General features: G+C 45.4%; 1 protein-coding gene and 1 long non-coding RNA gene across 3 annotated transcripts in view; one reads left to right on the forward strand and one right to left on the reverse strand.

Moving 5' to 3' along the window:
* The window catches only part of LRMDA (leucine rich melanocyte differentiation associated), a 1,034,991-nt gene extending 1,031,247 nt beyond the window's left edge, over positions 1 to 3,744 (reverse strand). Inside the window, exon 1 of one of the 2 annotated variants that reach the window (XM_088475000.1) lies at positions 3,489 to 3,744. In XM_088475000.1, coding sequence (XP_088331126.1) covers positions 3,489 to 3,527 — 39 coding nt within the window. In that variant the 5' untranslated portion in view covers positions 3,528 to 3,744. The remainder of the gene's footprint in view (positions 1 to 3,488) is intronic. The other variant, XM_088475001.1, reaches the window with a different exon arrangement.
* LOC148521547 (uncharacterized) overlaps positions 3,373 to 23,174 on the forward strand; it is a 40,817-nt gene continuing 21,015 nt past the window's right edge. The window contains exon 1 of the long non-coding RNA XR_015878817.1: positions 3,373 to 3,430. This is a non-coding gene — a long non-coding RNA (uncharacterized LOC148521547). The remainder of the gene's footprint in view (positions 3,431 to 23,174) is intronic.

A 23,174-nucleotide genomic window follows, 5' to 3' on the forward strand; every position in this document is an offset into this window, starting at 1 on the left:
ACTTAACCCACCCACCCCCGCGGCTGTCTGCGCCCGGCTTACCTTCGATCAGTAAGCCGGGTGTCGGGCTCTCTCCGTAGGTCTAATGCCAGGTGTCGGAATTTCGACGCCTGTCATTAGACACAGTCGGGAAGTCGGCAGTCGGGAAGCCGGCGGTCGGGATTCCGGCGGTTGGCTTCCCGACTGCTTCCCGCAACAATGACGGTGGACAGCAGCCGACTGACGTGGCTAGCCAGCCACCGGAACATTAGTAGACTCGAGTGTGCCCGGAGTCTACTGCGCATGCGCAGAACACCGGGAAAATAGTCGCAGCGGACATTTTCCGGTGTTCTGAGCAGAGCTGACACCCGACGCGGGGCCACAGACAGGTAAGTTTAAATTAATATTAGGGCAGGGTGTGCGGTGTGGGGCCCCCCTGGACCCTGGGGGCCCATGTGCCCCGCACACTGCACCCATTATAGATACGCCACTGTTTCACTAGCTCACTCATGCTAAAACAATTACGTATTTCAGAATATTTGGATATGGGAGATTCAACCTGTATTTATAATGGTATTACCCTAACAATGTGCACACACCATATTTTGTCATCACTGTTACAATGCCATAATTTAATACAGTGTCAAGTAAGCAAGTAATCATTAGACCCTTCCTCACCCAGGATGCCACTAAAATCCTCATCCACTCACTGGTCATTTCCAGATTGGACTACTGCAACCTTCTCCTAGCTGGCCTCCCAGTCTCTCACCTCTCTCCAGTACAATCGGTTCTCAATGCTGCTGCTCGGCTCATCTTCCTCTCCAGACGTTCTACATCTGCTTCCCCTCTCCTTCAAGCCCTACACTGGCTCCCTTTCCCCTTCAGATGCCAATTCAAGGTTCTTACACTCGTCTACAAAGCCCTCACCAAATCCTCTCCCACATACATTTCTGACCTTCACTCCCCTCACATTCCCGTCCGTCCACTTCGCTCATCTAATGCATGCCGTCTCTCGTGCCAACTGATTACTTCCTCCCACTCCCGCATCCAAGATTTTGCCCGTGCTGCTCCCTACCTTTGGAATGCTCTCCCTCTCCCTATCAGACTCTCCACCTCTCTACAAATCTTAAAACGGGCTCTCAAGACCCACTACTTCATCATGGCTTCCAGCACTCATCCTAACCCACCTCATGCTCTTTCCTTCCTATCTTCCCCTTCTGTGTCATGCCTGTCTGTCTGCCCTCCCCTTTAGAATGTAAGCTCTCACGAGCAGGGACCTCTTCCCTCATGTGCTTCTCTTTACATTTTCTTCGACTCTTTTCTCCCCATAAGGGCACCTAACACGTGACTGCCAACTCCCTGCTGCTTATTGTGAGTGTCTAATCGCTATTGCAGCAATGTATATAATCGTGTCCTTGTCCTGCACTGTAATGTAAGTTACTTGTTTCTTGTTCACCTCTTAGTTCTATGAACTATATAAGGCGCTGCTGAACACTTGTGGCGCCATATAAAGGATAATAATAATTACCACAAAAGCAAATAATCAGCTCCAAGAGCGAATGAAGCATGTGTAATATCCCTTTCACGCGGTACAAATACCCGGGTTTTTGCCATGAGTAAATGCTCTGTATCAGGGTCAGGGACTGAGACCTGAGAAATTCTGAGATTGATAAGCCCATGTATTTCCCGGGATGTCGGTATGAAAGTTGTATTATACCACTTTTCCACTGCCTAAAATCCCGGGTAATTGCCGGGTCTACCAAGGACTCGACTCAGTGGAAACGGCCCCAAGGAAAAAATCCCGGGTCTGCAGACCCAGGTTTTCTTACCGGGTATTGAGCAGGGTTTCTTAGCGGGTAAAACCCGGTAACACTGCAGTGAAAACAGCCCTTACCCAGGTTTTTTGACCCAGGTAATTGCAAAAGCCGCTGATTGGTCTTTCCAGGGTACTGGCTGCTGATGTAATCACGAGAAACCAGGAGACGTCCGAATAAAGGATGTCATTAAAAAATTTCATTAAAATTAAATAAATGATAAAATGAAATAACAAAATGAAATAAATAATAAAGCGTGTCATTAAATGTGGATGTCATTAAAAATGGCCTGAATAAAGGCCATTTTTAATGACATCCACGGATTTTGCTGGGCTTACCGAGGTTCAGTGTAAACGTAGGCGACCCAAGAATAACCCAGGACGAGGGTGCAGTGGAAATGGGGTCTGCCGGGGTACGACCCGGCAGAATGCCGGGTAAAAAAATCCCAGGCCAGACTCGGGATTTGTGATAAAGGGGTATAAGTCTCTCTAAGAAGTTGCACTTTATCTTCCATGAGGTTATAGGGGCATATTCAATTGGGTGCGAGGTTTAGCGATGAAAAAACCTTGCGCCCCTCGCTCCCAATTTTGAATTACCGTGGGTATGCACGCTTCCGATACCCGCGGCATCCAATGAAAAAAAGTGATTGCGTGGTTTTCAGCTCTGAAAACCCTGCGCTGCGTAATTTTAAAAAATTACACTTAGCTGCTTGGGGGTCTCCGCGGTTCCTGGTGGCCTCCCCTCCATCTTCTCACTGGGGAGGGGGCTGCTGTGGACATACATACACTTGGGACACACACACACTTACAAACACTAACAAGTTTAGGAAAAATCAGACTTGCTCTGGAGGTGCGTGAAATAAAAAACCTCCCAGCGCTCAAAATAGAAAAAAAAACACGCACCTAATTTAATAGCAAAAATCCCGCACCTGCAGGAAAAACCGCGTCAGGTGCAAGATGTTTGCTACTCTCGCCCCCAACTGAATATGCCCCATAGTCTGCACACTTTAACATACTTCATTTAGGTTGCAATCATAATAAACCATAACTTAGCAAAAAAAAAAGTAACTAAGCACACAAAGTAATAAAACACCTAAAAATATATTGGATGCTATTATAGTTTTATAAGCCACAGAGGACCTTTTGGGGTCTAATATAAGAAGCTTCTCATATTAAACTACATATCAGGTAAAAAGTGGAGTCAGTTTGCAAAAAAGAAAAAAAAAAGTGACTAATGTGCTGGGATACACATGTGTACACTGCTGGAAGTACATAATATATATATATATATATACGGAAATGGGATGGAAAGTTACACTAAGCAGCCGCAGCACATGAGAAAACAGGTGTAAGTGACATATGCAAAATAAGGGGCAACACTTTTCAATGATATTATTGGAAGCACTAAATATACTTTTTTAATAACAACATTAAGTGATGTTTGCAGAATACAAAGTCTGCTGTGTAGTAATGTCTGGCAGAGGGTGCAGAAGCTGATGGCACAGTGCACACACAGAACAGGGCAGGGCAGGGCAGGGCAGCACTAAGGGCAGGCGCACTGTGACTGTCTCAACAAAGTTGCCGAGCACCACAAGCCCCAGTTACACGTTGAGGCACAGGATGGAACCTCCTTGTCAGGTACCTGAGACACCTCCCCCTTTGCGTGACGTCACTTTCTCCCCCCCTCACAAGTTACCTGGGCGCCTGTCACCATCTCCTCTCCCTCCCCGGACATAGTGAACTCGGTGGCTCTGGAGCCGTTTATTACACCCGGTTCCGGGAGCTGCGTGCGCAACAATCAAGCGCGCGTGTACCGGCAGCAGATTGCCCGCGAGAGAGAGAGAGTGAGGCACAAGAGACGGGGTCAGCTGACTGCGCGCGTGTGTGCCTCCTCGCGCTGCCGGGTCACGTGCGTGTAAGAGCCGTATCCCCGCTAATAATAACACACGAGCACGTGATTCCTTCGCTACTGAAGTAGTAGTAGTGTATATATGTGATATATAATAATAGTGCATATCATAATCTCAATTTGGACTCGTAGCTGGGAAACAGAATGTTCCTTTGGATTGATACTACTATGTTTTTGCTGTGTCAGGGGCGCTTCTTTGCCATCTTCACATCGGGTGCAAAGGGTTTGTCATAGCTGCATATTAAAAAAATATTACTGCCAGTGTGATAACAGCATAGCTGCTAAAGCACCCTCTGTATAATTATACTGAATGCTTACAGCAGTGGTTCCCTAACTGTGCGCTGCGGCACCCTGGGGCAGGCTTACCTACCCTTCCGATTTGGCCGGGAGCCTCCCGATTTTTGGGTGCCGCTCCCGGCCCCCCGGAAAGGCAGGCAAGCCTCCCGTCCTCCCCCCTGAATAGATTAGAAACCCCCGCAGCGAGGGAGCCGGTGACGCGATTCGCGCTGAATCGCGGCCCCGCACCCTGCTTCACACTGCCGAAAATAACGGCATTGTGAAGAGGGGCGGAGCCACGATGACGCAATCGTGCTGCTCCGTCTCCACCCCCAATGCACCACCAACTGGCTGGCCCGCCCCCCCCCCGCTGTTAGCCGACAATCAGCTCCCTCCCGGAAGGCTGGAGCTGATTGTCGGCAAGTATGCCCTGGGGTGCCCCGAGACACTTGCAGGGGTGCCTCAGGCTGGTGGTCCAGCAAAATAATCAAATTTTTTATGGTCAATGTAATGTAAATATGTGAACAAACAAGCACAAATCTGTCCACCACCACATAACTGACCCTAATGCTGCGTACACACAGTACGATTTAACAGGACGATATCAACATTGTTATCGTTCATATCGTCCGGTTTCTGGCCCCCTTAAACAATGGTCAATGCGCGGGCATGAATGGTAGATATAGATATTGACCATCGTCCGTGCATGCAGGCCAACATGGTCGATATCGACCATGTTAGCCTGTTTACTATAGGGACCCGCGATCATTGTATAGTAGTTGGGGGTTGCTGCATGTGCTGGATGTTCGATCCAGAGCCGTAACTAGACTTTTTGGTGCCCTGTGCCAGAAAGAGCATTGGCGCCCCCTCATTTTTCAAAGGGACATAATGCACCCAAAAAAGGGCCATGGCTTCATGGGAAAGAGATAGGAGAGGTCAGGAGATGCTGGGGATGAAATAAGAGGAAGCTACAAGCAAGAATGATAATAAACAGAAATTTGAAAGGCCCAAACAGTGCCCCCTGCCCTGTGGTGCCCTGTGCGATGGCAGCGGCCACACTACCCTAGCTACAGCCCTGGTTCGATCCAGCACATGCAGGACGATCAGACAACGATCGTCTGATCGTTAAGGAGGACAGGTAAGCACAATTTACTTCAGTTTACTACATACTACATTTTTTCCTGAATTTCTCAATAACAAACAATTTAGGGGTGCCATGAAAACAAGCCGTGATTCAAAAAAGTTTGGGAACCACTGCTTTACAGTGTAGATTCCCAGGGCGGGAATAAGGGGGGTGGCGACAGGGGCGGTCGTCCCTGGGCCCCCACACACAGAGGGGCCCCCACACAGGGTCGATGTGACCCTGCCGGGAACAAGTGTCTAGCGGCTGTTTGACAGACTGCATGCAGCAGCACAGTCAGTGCTGCTGCATCAGCTGTCCATGTGCGGAGAGGGGCCGGCCCCCATTATCCCCGTAAATCGCGTCATTACATCGTGGTGGGTGGGGCCTAATTAATTGGGGAGTCTTGTGCCCGATTCCTTTTGCAACCTGTAGTCCTGTAACAGGCCAGCAACAGCTACTGCTGCATCAAGTGTAAGTATGTACAGTATGTGTAGTTTACTGTTTTAGTGTGTGTATGTGATATTGTGCATTTGAGTTAGTGTGCATACTGTGTATATATGTGCTAGTGTGTGTGCATACTGTTTATGTGTATGTGTGTTTGCCCCTATCTTCATGTAGGAGGGGGGGGGGGATGTGGCTTTGTGTGGGCCTTTTTTTTAGGGTGGGTAGGCTCGGCTCTGTGTGACTTGATGGGGGCCCCCACAGCTAAGTTGCCCTGGGGCCTCCACAAGCCTTAATCCGGCCATGTAGATTCCAAACACCTTGCATATGTACAGGGGCATCGGAATGATTTGTGCAGGGGAGGGGCAATATATAATTTAAGTTTGGTGCACCCCCTCCACTCACCCCCCCCCCCCCAATATTCTGCTTCCTGCTTGATCACTTGCAGTTCCCAGGGGTGCCGAGAGGGGGGGGGGGGGCGGGTACAAATTGCCCAGGCCAGGGCTTGCTGGAGTGGTACCGCTCCCCCCCCCCTCTTTCATCACAGCAGCCCAGCACACGCTGCTGTGTACTGGGCTGTACTGGCAGACTGCTCGCGGCTACTATGAAGCAGCCACAGCAGTCTCCTATGCATGTGGGGGGAGCGATCAAGCTGATCGCGCCCCTCACTGGTTATGTGGCGGGCTGTGGGGGCTCAGAGCGGCCCCCTTGCCAGCGCACAGCACCGCAATTTTTTTTTTTTAAGGGAGTGTGGCCACACCTCCCATGATTAGGCCACTCCCCCTTTAACCCAGGCCTGCCATCGCTCTCGATGGGCCTGGCAGTTCCCCCTTAGTCGCTGCATGATTGAGCTGCTGCAGAGTTTGGGGGGGGTGGAGCTGGGGAGGCGACAAAGACCATTGTACAAAACGGGCGTGTCACCCCCCCCATTTTGTAGATGTGCCAAGCCCAGGTTCTGCGTTGTCCGGTGCAGCCATCCTGGACCTGACACAGTGGTTCCAACAACCAGGCTGAGTAAGAATCGGGTGCTGCACTCAGATCGCAGATGCATGCAAGAGGTGTCTATTTCCTACAGACACCTCCTGCTGCATTTGTGTTTTAATTGTACGGTATTGCACAGCCGCTTCCCTGCTGGCTAGAGAGATAGAAGAAGTTCTGGCTGGGAAGATAGAAGGGGAGCTGGCTGGGAAGATAGAAGGGGTGCTGGTTGAAGAAACATAAGGGGCACTAGCTGTAGAGACAGAAGAGGTGCTAGCTGGAGAGATAGAATGGGACTAGCTGACAGGTTCTCAAACTCGGTCCTCAGGACACCACCCAGTGCATGTTTTGCAGGTCTCCTCACATAATTACTAGTGAAATAATTAGCTGCACATGTGGATCTTTTAAAACATACCAGTGAATAATGACTACACCTGTGCTCCTCCTGGGTGACCTGGAAAACGTGACCTGTGCGGAGTCCTGAGCAGGGGCTGGCTGGCAACTTTCAGCCTGGGGGGTAACACAAGCAAGTGGCCCAGGCTTTATATAAAAAAAAAAAACCTGTGAATGAATATGAAATATATATTTTTGCAGGAACGTGAAAGGGCTGCAGTGTTAGATTATGGGTAACAGGTGAATCATGGACAAAAAAATGGTGCAAAGGGGTCTAATTATTAAACTTTATGGTGCATACACACAGTCAGATTTTTCCTTCAGATATGAACGATAACGATTTAAAAATCGTTCATTCGTTCATATCTGAAGGAAAATCTGACATATCTGACATGCCTGAACGATGGACGATCAACGATGCGCGTTCCCGTTTGTCAGATAACGATATCTGACATCTGATGTGTTTGCAGTCAGACTTGGACGATTCCATTCGTTTTAATGCAGTCAAAAATCATTCAAATCGTTCAAAACTTTGGTATAATCGTTCATCTGACAAGTCTGACAAATCTGACCGTGTGTATGCTCCATAAAGGGGGGTATCCACTAGACGATAAAGTTGAACGATAATGATAAAATCATTCGATAATCGTTCAAACATCGTTTGAACATCGTTTGCAAATCGTGCAGTAATTGTTTCTAACGATGTACGATGCGCGCTCCCGCTGGTCGTTTGATCGTCTCCTCCATCGACTGAACATGCAGGTCAATTTCACTTGATTGCTTACAAATCGTTTACACATCGTTCACGCTGAACGATCAAACGATGAACCACTGTCTGCCCACTATAGCTGAAAGCTCTCAATCACAGATTAAAACAACATAGTTTATTGTTAGATCTTTTGCAAATCTTTTGCAAATTGTTCAGAGTGGAAGATCATATTTCAAGGGAAACTTCAAAGGAAAATCGTTAAGAGGTTGGACAGGGATAAAATCGTCTAGTGGATACCCCCCATAACACTAAAAATTTACTTTGAAGAAAAGTGCAGAGAAGCTTTTAGTTTCTTTGTGGGTTCAATGGACACACACACCACCATCTCGACCCCCAATTAATTTGTCACAAAATGTATACAGTACATTTATATGTATACACATCTATAATATATATATTGCACTCACGGTCAAATGGCTAACAGCAGGGGCGCACTCAACATATGTGTGCTTAATACATAGGGAGAAAAAGAGATACACTGTCACTTACCACACATAGCGGACTGTCACTGATGATGCAGGCAGTGTCACTCAGGGTCATATCTTCTACTTCCTCTGTCTCATGGGTGGGGAGTATAGTAAGTAAGTGCCAGGCCCAGCGGTGCTGCTGCAATTTATGTGCAGCGAGGGCAGTGCTCCATGTTGCTGCTTGTGCCCGGTTACTGTTACGCTCGCCTCCTGCTCCTCTTAGGTGACCGTTGTGGCAGAGAGACTAGTGTGACTTCTAAAAGTTGCTGGTTACAGAGGGGCGGCTGCAGCAGTCAATTTCAGCTTGGCCCCTCCGAACCTTTTCGCTCCGGGGCCGGTCACTAGATTGTGACATCGGAGCCGCGGCAATTAGCTGCGTCAAAAAGAGGAGGAGCTTAAGCAGAGGGGAGGAAACAGAAGTGATCACCTTCCTCTGCTACGGCTGGACCTCCTCCTTAGTTACAGCCCGTGGCCGGCCTCAGCGTATGGGTCAGCCAGACTCATTAGTAGTAACACTGTCAATGCCACTGCAGGCCACTTCAGTGCCTCGCTGACGCTGCTCTCTTGATTAAAAATAGTGTCAGAAACTCTCTGAAAAAGTGTCAGATCCGTCACTGCTCCCGGGTGCCTAACGCAACTGGCGGCCCCATAACAGTAAAATCGTACCGGCCCGGGGGACAGATGGCACCCTGCCCCCCGGCCCAACCCGCCACTGGTCCTGAGGACCGAGTTTGAGAACAACTGGACTAGCTGGAACTTCAGGCCTGGAGTTGCAGACACACAAGGGGGCTGCCTATTTTGCCAATACTGGGCCCCACAATTTCTGATGGTAGCCCTGGCCATAAGCACTTCACTATTATACCATCTACTACTTGCCTATGCCGTATTACTTTCTGAGATCAGCATCATCTATAGACTGTAATCATTGTGCTCTCAGCACTCCAGTAAATTTACAGACCATACCTGTGCCCCAGGGACGTGCAGTCGGGAGGCAGAGCCTCCCCTGTCATACTCCCTCCCCTATAACAATAATATTATTTATAAAGCACTTTTCTCCTAAAAGGACTCAAAGGGCTCTGTTTACTACAAACCGCATTTAAAATGCGGTTGAAGTGTGATATTTATCACAGGGATTTATTAAAAATCCCTTGCAGGGACAGAGCTTGCGATAAAGAGCCCAAAATACTTTACATTTGCCTTTTCAGCACAAAATACAAAACATGCTTAAAAAGGGACATTAGTGAAATGCTTGGGTGAACAGGTAAGAATCGAAGAAATCCAATTGCTAATATCTGTCCAGAAACCGGTAAGCTTTGGACAGCTCCACCAAATGTGGAGAAATGTGCCCTACAATGTGCAGCCACACCTACATCAAATGAGTCAGGGAACATCTTTTTCAGCTGGGACCAAGGACCTCATTCAGAGGCAATCGTTAGATGCAAGCGGTCGCACTGAATCAGGGCGGCCGCTTGCATCCTGAACGGCCGCCTCCTTGTTACCACCCACAGCTTAACAACCGACCAGGTTGATGGTCGCGATGGTGATCACCATCGGGGCTTATGACCAGACCCTAAGGTTGGGTCTGGGCACTCGTAAGCCCCAGGGAGCTTTCTGCTCTGATGGAGCAGGAAGCTCCCCACTGACATCACTGATGATGTCAGTGCGGCCGCCCACAAAACAGTAGGCGTTCGTAAAGGAACGCCTCCCTTTAGGAAACCACCCCCTCCCCAGCCCGCCTACCAAACGGGGGCAGCTGTCGATCAACATTGACAGCCGCCCCTTTGGTAGCAAGCTATGGAGCGACAGTTTCTGCGCGCGCAGGCCTAACCATCGAGTCGGTTACGAGCGCATCGGCACTCGCGACCGACTCTGAATGAGGTCCCAAGTACCATCTATAAAGAATTTTGTATACATTCTATTCTCAAGTTCTTTGTGACCCTTTTTTTATTTAAATATCAACAAAACTGCTTATGAATACAAGCATAAATTTGACAATACATTTTAATCCAAACTTTGAAGAAAGAAAATATGATGGAATATTCGCAGGTACAGATTTTTTTTTTTATAAAGTAACATTTCACTGTCTACATTTCCAAACATATTTATTAAAATATATCAAAGTCTGGAATGTATAACATTTCTGTGTAGGGGCAAAGGATAATCATTGAACATTTCAAATTCTAAATTAAAACATTTCAAGGACATTTAAAATTATAACAATTGATGATTAAATATATCAAAACTCCCTGTGTACAAAGTATCAGTATTTTCTATTAAAAATCTCTTCTTGGAAAGCTGGATCTGTTGTTTAGCCTTAGAAAACTCACCTAGTATACTCATTGGGATATATTTGCTAAAGGTCGATTTTGATAAATTTAAAATCGATCAACATTGATGTTGTGTTTCTGGGACTAAATCACACATTTACTAACAGACAATTTTTGATTTGGTTTTTAAGTAGTAGTTAATGTGTGATTTAGCCTCAGAAACACAACATCGATGTTGATCGATTTTAATAAATTTTAAATCTGTCAAAATCTATTAAAATCATCTTTTAGTAAATATAACCCATAGTGAAATGTCACAGCTGTGGAAGTAAACAGTTATTTCCATTTTGAGAGTTGTCACCATAATAGGTAGATGTTCTTCTACCTATAGAGGTGACAAATGAATATGGACATTTACTATCAAGAGAAATTGTTGTAGTAAGGATATCTGCAGGGGCATGTTAGAAATGAGGTGTGAGGTTCTGGTTTTGTTGTGGACCCGGGGTGGTAAAAGGAGCAGACACTGGAGCAGATTTAAAAATAAACGTGGAGTTTTTAATGAGTGGCTTAACAGACATGAATGTGGAAAAACAAAAGGTCCGGGTATAGCACTAAAATGCACTTGGGAAACTGTAGTGAAACAATGGGAAAAAGTCCAGGTAGTGATAACAGAAGGTAGTCCAGTATTCCAGGGTTTGTGAGGCTGAAAAGAATTGCAGGCTGAAATGAGTTGCAATATACAAGAAAAAAGTTTGTGTGTGACTTGCGTTTCCAGACCGGGGTCCGGCCAAGGATCACCAACTTTTTTCCACACAATACAAATGCAACAAAAAGAGGGAAAGCCACCCAGCGCTGATCTAGAAGAAATGGTCAAATGTATTAGCTAAATGATACAATAATAATAACAAAAGATAATAACTGTTCTACAATAATCCGGGAAGATGAGTTTCAAGTATAATTTCTTTTGAAGATAGATGCTCACCTAAACACAGTGAGATGAGTGCACATAAAGGTATCTTTTTTTAGATCCTCCTTCACTTTTTTATCACCATCATTCACTCCCTTGTATCCAACACTTCCCAGAGGACCTCCAATATAAATCATAAGAGATGATCTCTCATAGTGTAAAACAGTACGGATATTTAATAAAACAAAAAACATGACATATACAGTCAGGTGCATAAATATTGGGACATTGACAGAATTTTCATATTTTGGCCTCTATTCACCACCACAATGGCTTTGAAATAAAACAAACAAGATGTGCTTTAACTGCAGACTTTCAGATTTAATTTGAGGGTAATTACATCCAAATCAGGTGAACGGTGTAGGAATTACAACGGTTTCTATATGTGCCTCCCACTTTTTAAGGGACCAAAAGTAATGGGACAAACTAAACAATCCTAAATCTAACTTTCACTTTTTAATACTTTGTTGCAAATCCTTTGCAGGCAATTACAGCCTGAAGTCTGGAATGCATAGACATCACCAGACGCTGGGTTTCATCCCTGGTGATGCTCTGCCAGGCCTCTACTGCAAATGCCTTTAGTTCCTGCTTGTTCTTGGGGCATTTTCCCTTCAGTTTTGTCTTCATCAAGTGAAATGCATGCTCAATCGGATTCAGGTCAGGGGATTGACTTGGCCATTGCATAACATTCCACTTTTTAGCCTTAAAAAACTCTTTGTTGCTTTTGCAGTATGCTTCGGATCATTGTCCATCTGCACTGTGAAGCGCCGTCCAATGAGTTCTGAAGCATTTGACTGAATATGAGCATATAATATTGCCCGAAACACTTCAGAATTCATTCTGCTGCTTTTGTCAGCAGTCACATCAATAAATACAAGGGAACCAGTTCCATTGGCAGCCATACATGCCCACACCATGACACTACAACCACCATGCTTCACTGATGAGGTGGTATGTTTTGGATCATGAGCAGTTCCTTTCCTTCTCCATACTCTTCTCTTCCCATCACTCTGGTACAAGTTGATCTTTGTCTCATCTGTCCATAGGATGTTGTCCAGAACTGTAATGGTTTTTTTCGATGTTGTTTGGCAAACTCTAATCTGGTCTTCCTGTTTTTGTGCCTCACCAATGGTTTACATCTTGTGGTGAACCCTCTATATTCACTCTTGCGAAGTCTTCTCTTGATTGTTGACTTTGACACATATACACCTACCTCCTGGAGAGTGTTCTTGATTTGGCCAACTGTTAAGGGGTTTTTCTTCACCAGGGAAATAATTCTGTCATCCCCCACAGTTGTTTTCCGTGGTCTTCCGGGTCTTTTGGTGTTGCTGAGCTCTCCGGTGCGTTCTTTCTTTTTAAGAATGTTCCAAACAGCTGATTTGGCCACACCTAATGTTTTTGCTATCTCTCTGATGGGTTTGTTTTGATTTTTCAGCCTAATGATGGCTTGCTTCACTGATAGTGACAGCTCTTTGGATCTCATATTGAGAGTCGACAGCAACTGATTCCAAATGCAAATCTCACACCTAGAATCAACTCCAGACCTTTTACCTGCCTAATTGATAATGAAATAACAAGGGAATAGCCCACACATGTCCATGAAATAGCTTTTGAGTTGATAGTCCCATTACTTTTGGCCCCTTAAAAAGTGGGAGGCACATATAGAAACAGTTGTAATTCCTACACCGTTCACCTGATTTGGATGTAATTACCCTCAAATTAAATCTGAAAGTCTGCCGTTAAAGCACATCTTGTTTGTTTCATTTCAAAGCCATTGTGGTGGTGAATAGAGGCCAAAATATGAAAATTCTGTCAATGTCCCAATATTTATGCACCTGACTGTATATAAAATAACAAATTAAAAATAACCCCTTTAGGGGTTCCTGCATACCAGAATAGGCCTTAGAGGTAGGCACTGTAAAAAACATGGGGAGATCGATGTTATCCTGGGTAAATCTTTTCCCAAGTGGTTACAGCAAACGTCCCTCTTAGGTCTGACCAGGTAGCAGCAGTCTCCCCCACACCACCGACGCGTTTCGGAACGATGTTCCTTCCTCAAGGTGCATTGGAGAAATGAGTTCCAGATTCCCTTTTAACCATGTATCACACCCATGTGACCATCATCAGTACACACACCTGTGATACTTCCCCGTCCACAATCATATGCAAACCCATAATAAATACCATAATAAATATCTAATACATCAAAAATCGGCTCATAAATATCTAAAAACAATGACTTCATCTAATACAGACAGAATACATAAAAAATACATATATACACGTCTAAACCCCGTCCGGTAAAAACTAAGATGTGGTCCTTAATCAGCTAAACAATAAATAGTAGTCCATGGAGAACCCTGTTCCATATGAATCCAATCCTGTTCTCCTAACATGCTGATCTTCTGTATAGTCAAAACCCACTGTGTCCGTAATCATATTTCCGGTTGCTATGAATGCGCAGCCGGAAGTAGTCATCAGCGTCAGCCCCAATCCATGATTATGACCACCGTGACACGCAGATCTGGTTTCCCTTTGTGGTCACACTCGTATTTCCGGTTGGACGTGGTTTAGACATGTATATATGTATTTTTTATGTATCCTGTCTGTATTAGATGAAGTCATTCTTTTTAGATATTTATGAGCTGATTTTTGATGTATTAGATATTTATTATGGTATTTATTATGGGTTTGCATATGATTGTGGACGGGGAAGTATCACAGGTGTGTGTACTGATGATGGTCACATGGGTGTGATACATGGTTAAAAGGGAATCTGGAACTCATTTCCACCATGCACCTTGAGGAAGGAACATCGTTCCGAAACGCGTCGGTGGTGTGGGGGAGACTGCTGCTACCTGGTCATTCCTAATAGGGACGTTTGCTGTAACCACTTGGGAAAAGATTTACCCGGGATAACATCGATCTCCCCATGTTTTTTATAGTGCCTACCTCTAGGCTTATTCTGGTACGCAGGAACCCATAAAGGGGTTATTTTTAATTTGTTATTTTATATATATATATATGTCAAGTTTTTTGTTTTATTAAATATCCGTACTGTTTTACACTATGAGAGGTCGTCTCTTATGATTTATATTGGAGGTCCTCTGGGAAGTACTGGATACAAGGGAGTGAATGACGGTGGTTAGGTGAGCATCTATCTTCAAAAGAAATTATACTTGAAGCTCATCTTCCCGGATTATTGAAGAACATTTATTATCTTTGTTATTTTTATTGTATCATTTAGCTAATACATGTGACCATTTCTTCTAGATCAGCGGTGGGTGGCCTTCGCTATTTTTGTTGTATTTGAAATGAGTTGCAGACTGAAGTGAATTGCTGGATGAAGTGAGTTCAGGCTGAAGTGAATGGCAGGCTGGTAAATAATGTCCAGGGAAACTGCAAGTGGTGGCAAGGTGCAGGGTAACAGCTGAGACAGGTACTCAGGCAAGGGAGAGGCAAAGGAGGAGGCAGGAGCCAGTGGGGCTGGAACAGGAAGGGTGAAGCAGGCTAGGTAATGATCCCAACAGACAGGTGAATGAGCACAGGAACTCTCTCTCTCAGCTCTCGCTGAGAAACACGTTGCACTGGCAATGAGAGGAAGCTCGGCACTCCCTTAAATACCCAGTGCTGCACTGTGATAGGCCAGAGAGACCATGTGACACACCAGGATAGGGCTACTAGGTCACATGACCAGAGGCAAAATGGCGTCGCCCATGCCAGAGCGGAACGGAAGCACCACCAGGCCTAATCAGACCAGAGTGATGGTATGACCGCACAGGACTACGTGCAGCCAATGCACCCCGCCAGATACCAGCGTCACCGCCAGACGCCCCTCGCCATACCGTCCTCACAGGTAATACCTGCCGGCCGGCATGCCGAGAAACCGTGGTCGTGACATGAGGTTTAGCAGAGTCTCTATTGGAATAAATTTCAGACACTGGATCTGTGGGGGCAACCCAAACAAATTACTTATTGCTCCTGAAGGCCTTTGTTGTCTGTCAGCATGCTGTACAGGCCTTGTGACAGCGTCCTGGTTGGTGGATAGTTCCAGCCACACAAAAGTCAGAGCTCTGGGGCAGAAATATGAAGCTCTGGAAAGTAATAAATTGCAGAGTGATAAAAGACCAACCACTAAGCTCCCAACTGTCATGTTACAGGCTGTGTTTGAAAAATGACAGTTGGGAGCTGATTGGTTGGTCATTTATCACTCTCTACTCTTATCACTTCTCAGAGCTTCATACATCTGCCCCAGAGTGTAGAGACTTCTCACTACTCTTATTGGTGAATATGGCACCACCCACCAGTTAGTGTGCTACTGGCTATTATACTATCAAACACTGTAACTATGCGGCCATGTGAGGAATATAAATAGTAAAATGCTATCCCATGCAGTTTTTAAAAACGTTTAGATCCTAATGCAGATCCAAATTGTCTTACATTCAAAACAATCTGATGTGTTTTTATAAGTGAAAGGGGTTATTTTTACAATACAAGTATTATATGACTCATTTGGTCTTTTCATTTGTACTTCATGTTGGTAACTGCTACTAATGATTTATATATACATTTATAGGTTGCTATTATTAATGGTCCACGTTTAAGTCTACTAATCATGTATGTTGCTAATTGTAATTTTAATCTTAACACATTTCCTTTCATAGGTATGATCCTATTAACATAAGGCATTCTGATATGGTATCTTAACATGTAAAAATATCTAATTGTGTAAACTTAATTGAGATGGGACAGATATAATTTTCTTGTAGAATTCCATTTGGGCCCTCCGTTAATATGGCACATGCACACTAAGGGCCATTTCACACACGCCGGTTTTCACCGGCCGGGAAAAAAATGGACCTTTTTTTGCTGTATACTATTTTTGACTAAGTATGTAAATAAATAGGTCCTTTCAGATGGCACGGCACGGTCGGAAATGTCTGTGCCATATCCACTGAAATGGACAGCTGCCATCCACGGTTTCAATGTTAAAGATTGGGAAAAAATCATAAACCCGGCAAAAGCATCACACTCGGCAATAAACCGTTGTGTGTGAGAGGAAAATATCCACTGGAAAAAAAAAAGTGAAAACCGGCGTGTGTGACATATCCCTAAGGGCCTCATTCAGAGATAGACGGATTTGCAGAGCGGCACACAAGCAGCTGTGCAATTTTGTCCATCTCAGATGCAAATGCAGAAGGAGGTGTCAGACACCTCCTCCCAGCATTTGCGATCCTAGCACTGCGTCTGACGTTGCAGACTGGGATCACTTTCGTGACTGACGGTCGCGATGGTTGCTCCTTAGGCTGCGGGAGCTGAGACTTCACATAGCCTGAACGGTTGCTGGTCACTTAAGAGTTCAGGAATCCGCGTCCACCAACGCAGGCCCTGGCCTTGTCCCTCCTGGAAAAATGGAGAAGCAACGCCTCTGTTTCCGGTAATGGTGACCAGGCACGCCCCCCCAAATACTGCAGCGTGTCAGTAATGCTGCAGCTCGGGAATCTCTGCAAGCAAGATCGCAGGACCTGTCCTGCACATGCGCAGAATGGGTCCTGCGCAGACGTGAGTAAGAATAATACCTCTTTTCCACCAAAAACCCAGGTCCGACCTGGGTTTTTGGACATGGTTCCAACCCAGGTCAGACCCATTTACACTGCACCTTTGATCTGGGTTACTCCCAGGTCTGCCCTGTTCACACTGAACTCAGGTCTGCCCTGCTAAACCTGTGAGGTCATAAAAAGTGGGAGGTGAATGCTCCACAACCACCAATCTGCTCATTTTAGGCATGATCCAGATCAGATAACCTGGGTTGCACTGTTTACACTGCACCATTACCTGGGTTTATCCTGGGTCCAACCCTGGTAGCTACCTGGGTTGGATTGCAGGGTCACTTGACCCAGGTTATTTTTCAGGGACCCTTTTACACTGAGCTGCAACCCGGGTAGACCCTGCAAAAACCCAGGTTTTTGTTTTGGTGTAAAAGGGGTATAATACATATGTCTCAACTTTTTGCTTGCATGTTCTTTATGTTACTTTGTGACAGTAGGGACCTTTGGACTCAATCTATTTAATCAAAGGGTTTACCATTGATCCATATAAGCTTGTTTTTATAATTGTTTATGAATGTAGATTATATTATTCAAACCTGAATTATGATCCTTGAATAATCTATCTTTTCACATCAGAGAGCCCCCACACATTTTCCCCACTGTCCTCTTCTTCCCCATCTGCAACACAGCATGCAGTGTACTTATGCTGCCCATCCACTAGACGATTAAGTTGAGCGATTGAACGATAACGATCGTTCAATCGTTTGCAAAAATGTCTAAAACGACCAGCGATGCGCGTGCCCGCTGGTCGTTTAGACATCTATCATCTGTCCAACATGCTGGTCAACCTGACGATAACGTCCGGTTCAGCATGTTGCCAGATGATTGATGAGCCTGCACTGAACGACTGCTCGTTCAGTGTAGGCTTTTCACAGACATAGATACGACTGCACGATTACAATGTCGTAATCGTGCTATCGTTTCTGTGGTCTGCTAGTGGATGGGCAGCATAAGAGAGACGTGCCAGCACTGTTCTCACTTATACCCCTTTTACACCAGAGCTAAAACCCGGATTCTTACAGGGTTAACCCGGGTTGCTTCTGGGTGTAAAAGGGGACAGGGTTGGATTCCCGGGTCGAGTGACCTGGCAATCCAACCCAGGTAACTTGCAGGGTTTAACACGGGATTGACCCGTGAAACCCTACAGTGTAAACGGCGCGATCCAGGTCATGATGACCCGGATCGTGCCGCATGCCTGCCGATTGGCCGGCTTTAGTGCCGCTTGGAGATGACGTCATCTCCAAGCGGCACTAAACTCCACTTCAAAGTCGGAAGAGCCGGGTCACTGTAGACCCGGCTCCGGTGTGAACGGCGCCGACTTGGGAATATCCTGGGTCGGTGCTGGGGAAGTTCAGGGTCTGATCCAGATTGGAACCCTGTTCCAACCTCCGGGTCAGACCTGGTACTGTAGGTATAAAAGCAGTATAATGCTGTAACCCAATCCAATGTGAATGGATAAAAAGTGATGGGGCCCTTCTACTTTATTCAGTTAGAACTGGCAGTGAACGCAAACTTTAAGTGTGTAGAGCAGAGCGGGTGGCAGGTCACACTGACTTTGTCTGGCTTGATCTGACTGAAGGTCATTTTATTAGCATGGTCCACCAGCAGTTAGTACCCTGGGACTCCCACAAATCTTAATACTGCCCTATTATTATAGAATTGATGTGTTTTTTTATACACTGTTTTATGTGTATTTTAATTTTGCTTGGGAAGTTGCTGGTAAATCTACTTTACTGCCATAGAGAACATGCTTTTATTTTCACAAAGAAAAAAAGATATGTTATTAAAAACTGGTGCCAATTTTTTTATGCAGTGAATATAGTACAATGGTAATTTATTCATTGTGCCACTTTAATTTTTTTTCTATCTATATATTTACATTTCTTTTTATTATGTTTTCTGGTGTATTTGGGCACTTTCGCTTTATTAACTTAATTTGTTTGGCACCTACACTATTTCACTTTGTTACTATTATCTAATCTAATCTTTTAAGTATCCTATCTAACAATTTTCTTAGCCACCTGCAGAGAATGTGGTCTGCAGCACAATCTTAATGAAGTTAATTAGCTACTAAATTCTCACTTCATTAATACCTTGCTTAATCCATGTATATGCACATTTATAATGCTGAATGAGCAAGATCTCCTTTCAATGACGTACACAATCTTAGAAGAGAAAGGAAGGAAAGACGTGCAAAAACATTACATTTTGGTAAACTTGTGAATGATACAGTACACATTCCAGTACACAATGGAAAGCTTTACAGTTGCTGACTGTCCCTAATTTCCAGGGACAGTGCAGTGGTTCTTGAACTCAGGGCCTGATTTTGAGACCCGGACGCTCTTTAAGAGCGCTCGCTCTGAATCAGGGCATTTTTTTGTAGTTGTTGTTGCGGCCTCCTGGCCTCTCGCTAAGCTGTGGGTGACCACCCACAGCTTTTGCAGGCGGCCAGGTGATGGTCGCGACCATTGGGGCTTGCGACGAGACCCTTGTGGTGACACTTAAATTTTTATGCAGCAGCTGCAGGTTGCTAATGGGGGCGGGCACCTCACATCATTAGGCCCCGTCCCCTTGCGCCTTAATGCCGCAATTCGCGGTTGATATGGGGGTAGGGCTTGTCATATTGGCTCCGCCTCCACTTCGAGTAGGAGGGGAATTGGTCAGTCAGGAAGGTTTCTAGGTACTCAAAAAGAGAACCCCCCCCCCTTTGTGCTCTAGTGGCGGGGGCCCCTCTGTGTGTCGGGGCCCTGGTGCAACCTCCCCTGAGGCCCCCCCTCCCCCCTTGATCTGGCTCTGTACGTGATCATAAACTTAGCATGTAAGCGGTTAAGAATGTGTAGGGAATGTCAATGGAAGCTGTAAACAGATAAATATGACAAGGAAGGGAGAGAATATTTATCTCATGAGTGCTCTGAGCTAGCAACTTTACACAATGTGGCTGCCTTCAGACACTAGCTCAGCTATTCTGAGTCATGAACCTGTGTCAGTTCTCTCAAAGGATTGCAAATAATGGTAAAAAAGGAGCATGAGAAAGAAATCTGTCTCTTTATAAAAGGTCCCACTTATTGGAACGCTTCTGGGTGATCAATATAGTCATATTATAAGCTTAATATTTTCTCTTTCCAAAAAGTGAAATCCATTTATAAGAAGTGTTGAAATCTTGGGCTATTTGTACTACATTTAAAAGCTTGGTGTAGGTCGATCATATCAAATCAATGTGTGATTTAAAGTTGCAATCATCTGTATCTCTACTTTTTGGTGTGCATTGAAGCTAAGCCAGCAGCTTCTCCTACTTGGTTTTGTAAGAAATGTACCACATTCCAGTTAGAAAATGTTAAAGACAAATAAGACTATAAGCCTGATTCATAGGCAGACGCTAGGCTGCAAAAAGTTGCGATTTTGTACAGAGTTGCAGCAGCTGTAATAAGCAAATGCGGGTTTTAGACTTCCCCTTGTGCACTATTTTATGCCATGCAGTGCAATCCCTGAGATGCCCACTTTCAGTTCCCGTGGACAGTGCAAATCCGCTGGTGGTTCCAAACCACCATCGTGTCCACCTTCAACACTTGCAACAAGCCTATAAGCTGGCACAGTGTCTCTCTCAATTCTAGCTGGACATGGCCTCTGTGGCTTGTGGTTCTGTGAGTAGAAACGCAGCCACGTTCACTGACACACCTGTAACACTCTCATCAGGCCACCTGCCAGACACCACCCAGGGACAACTCAGGTTTTTTCTAATGCCAGCGCATCTGTAGGCAATAGCGGCTCTTATGTACACTCAGGGGAACTCATGCACTGTAGGTGTCTTCGGGACTTTTCACTCATGTGCAGTAGCAAATAATTGCTTAACCGTGCAGAAATCGGCATTGGGCCAATTTAGTAAATTGTAAAGAATTTGAAAAATATTTTATTTGTTGACTATGATGTTATTATTAGCTTCTTCATAATATTTTTTAGTTTTTAACTGTTTTAAAGATCTGATTTGTCACACGGTGTCAACATTGTTTGTTTGCATGTTCTGGGAAAGGAAGTATGACATTATTGATGTTTCTGTATTTTTTCTATGAAACTATAGCTTACCTTTTCTCTACTATGCCCCTTACCTTTTCTCTGGTGTCTCCACTGACCTGCAAGGTTGCAGCATACTACATCATGTCCGCGACACTGCTGGGAACTGACTGCCGGCAGCATAGTGGACATGATCTAATACACTGCCAGGGGCAAAGGCAGGTTTTGAGTGGGGCATTAAAGGGAGAGTGAAGGAGGGAAGGGGGAGAGGGAGAGACAAGGGGCGGGATGCATCAAAGGTAGAAATGCGGTCAAACCCCCAAAATGAGCGTTTGACCACATTTCTCATATTCCCAAAGCCATGGAATGCAATGCACTCTAGGGCTTGGTTTCGGTGGGTAACGCCATCTTCCTGATAGCGTTACTCTATAGAAGCCTATGGGCTTCGATCGGGATAATGCTGCAAGAAGAATCCAATCGGATCCCTCCCAGCACCCCCTGTGGCGCATGTGTCCTTCTGCGCATGCACAGAAGGACTCCAGAGGGGCTTCTGGGTCATAGACCTGGAAGTCCCTCCAGCGCAAAGGGCCGCTATTACCGAGAGAGCTGTCCTTTGCTGTGTTTGTCATGCATACCGGTGCTGCTAACGCCAGCATTTAGTCCTATAGCTCGTTCACATAGGTTTTCAATAAAAAAATAACACAGGCTCTTAATACAGATGGTTGAACTGAATTATCAAGTACAAGTTCCCATTACAAAATGGTGGTGGACTTGGCTTGTCCCTTACGTGACAACTAAATTTCTACCTAACAAATAAGCCTAGTTAACAGTGGCATAAATGGCTCTTTGGGGGCCCCATAGCAAAGGTTTACAAAGCCCCCCCCCCCCCACCCTATGGCCATGGACATAGCCAGACAAACAAAAAAATAGGTTTAAACAAAAATTATATGTATATAATTTTACACATTGTATATAATTGCACACATGTATATGTGTGTAAATATGTCTTTGTGCTTAACATTGTAACATGATCTAACGAGTGTTATGGTGCATACACACGGTCAGATATGTCAGATGAACGATTGAACGATATGCAAACGTTTGAACGATTTTTGACTGTATTAAAATGAATGGAAATCGTCCAAAACTGACTGCAAACACATGAGATGTCAGATATCGTTATCTGACAAACGGGAACGCGCATCGTTCATCGTTGTACACATGTCAGATTTTCCTTCAGATATGAACGATATTTAAAATTGTTATTATCGTTCAGATCTGAAGAAAAATCTGACCGTGTATATGCACCATTAGGCCAATTTCACACATGCCGGTTTTGGCCGGGCGGCAAAAAGCCGCCCGGTTTTTAGCCGGGTGTAAAAACTAGTAAATGCAGGGAATCAGCTGCTCCTTTCACACGGCACGGGCACGGCACAGTCGCCGTCCAACAGCCGGAAATATCTACTGTACAGGACGGTGCCGTGCCGTGGCAGTGCCGTCCCTGCACGCCAGTAGTATGAAGGAAACAATGTTTTCTTTCAAACACACTGGCTTCTGTCCACCGGGCTTGTGCAGTAGTGGCTGCTGCTGCGCATGCCCAATAGGACAAAAAAAACCCCATAAAAAGCGGCTCAAAACTGCTGCTTATGAAAGGCACTGAGGACCTCATTCAGAGTCGGTCGAAGCGGCCGCACGGTCGCACGGAAAAAGGGGCCAGATATGCAAATGATTCCCTTGCAAGTTGTGTCCCTAAGTTCGGAACAGTAGTTGGCCGACCAAGGGGAGGAAGCGGTCGGAAGACAAAAAAATACGCCCCCTTCTCGTACACATTGCACGTCATCTCCGGGCATATAAGGATTAATCTAGACCATCGGGAACCATCGGAACTGGTTGTAGAGTTTAAGGTTGACCATACCCTCTCTTAAGGTCTACGATCATGTCAGTGTAAAAACCTCCCAGGTCACATGTGCCATGACGCTACTTTGTTAATTATGCACTCCCATAATCCGTATGCACTCCCATAAAACGCCGTTCGCATAATCAGGCACGCCTGCGTTCGGATCTCCACTCCCCCGTTTTCAAGCACCTTCCCCTGTTACCACCCACAAACGCCTCCATCTGTCACTCAAACTACCGACCTGGCTGTGTTCAAGGAGAGAGAAATTTCTGATCGAA

The sequence above is a fragment of the Taudactylus pleione genome, unplaced genomic scaffold (genome assembly GCF_031769625.1).
Source record: "Taudactylus pleione unplaced genomic scaffold, aTauple2 ptg000157l, whole genome shotgun sequence".
Lineage (NCBI taxonomy): Eukaryota > Metazoa > Chordata > Amphibia > Anura > Myobatrachidae > Taudactylus > Taudactylus pleione.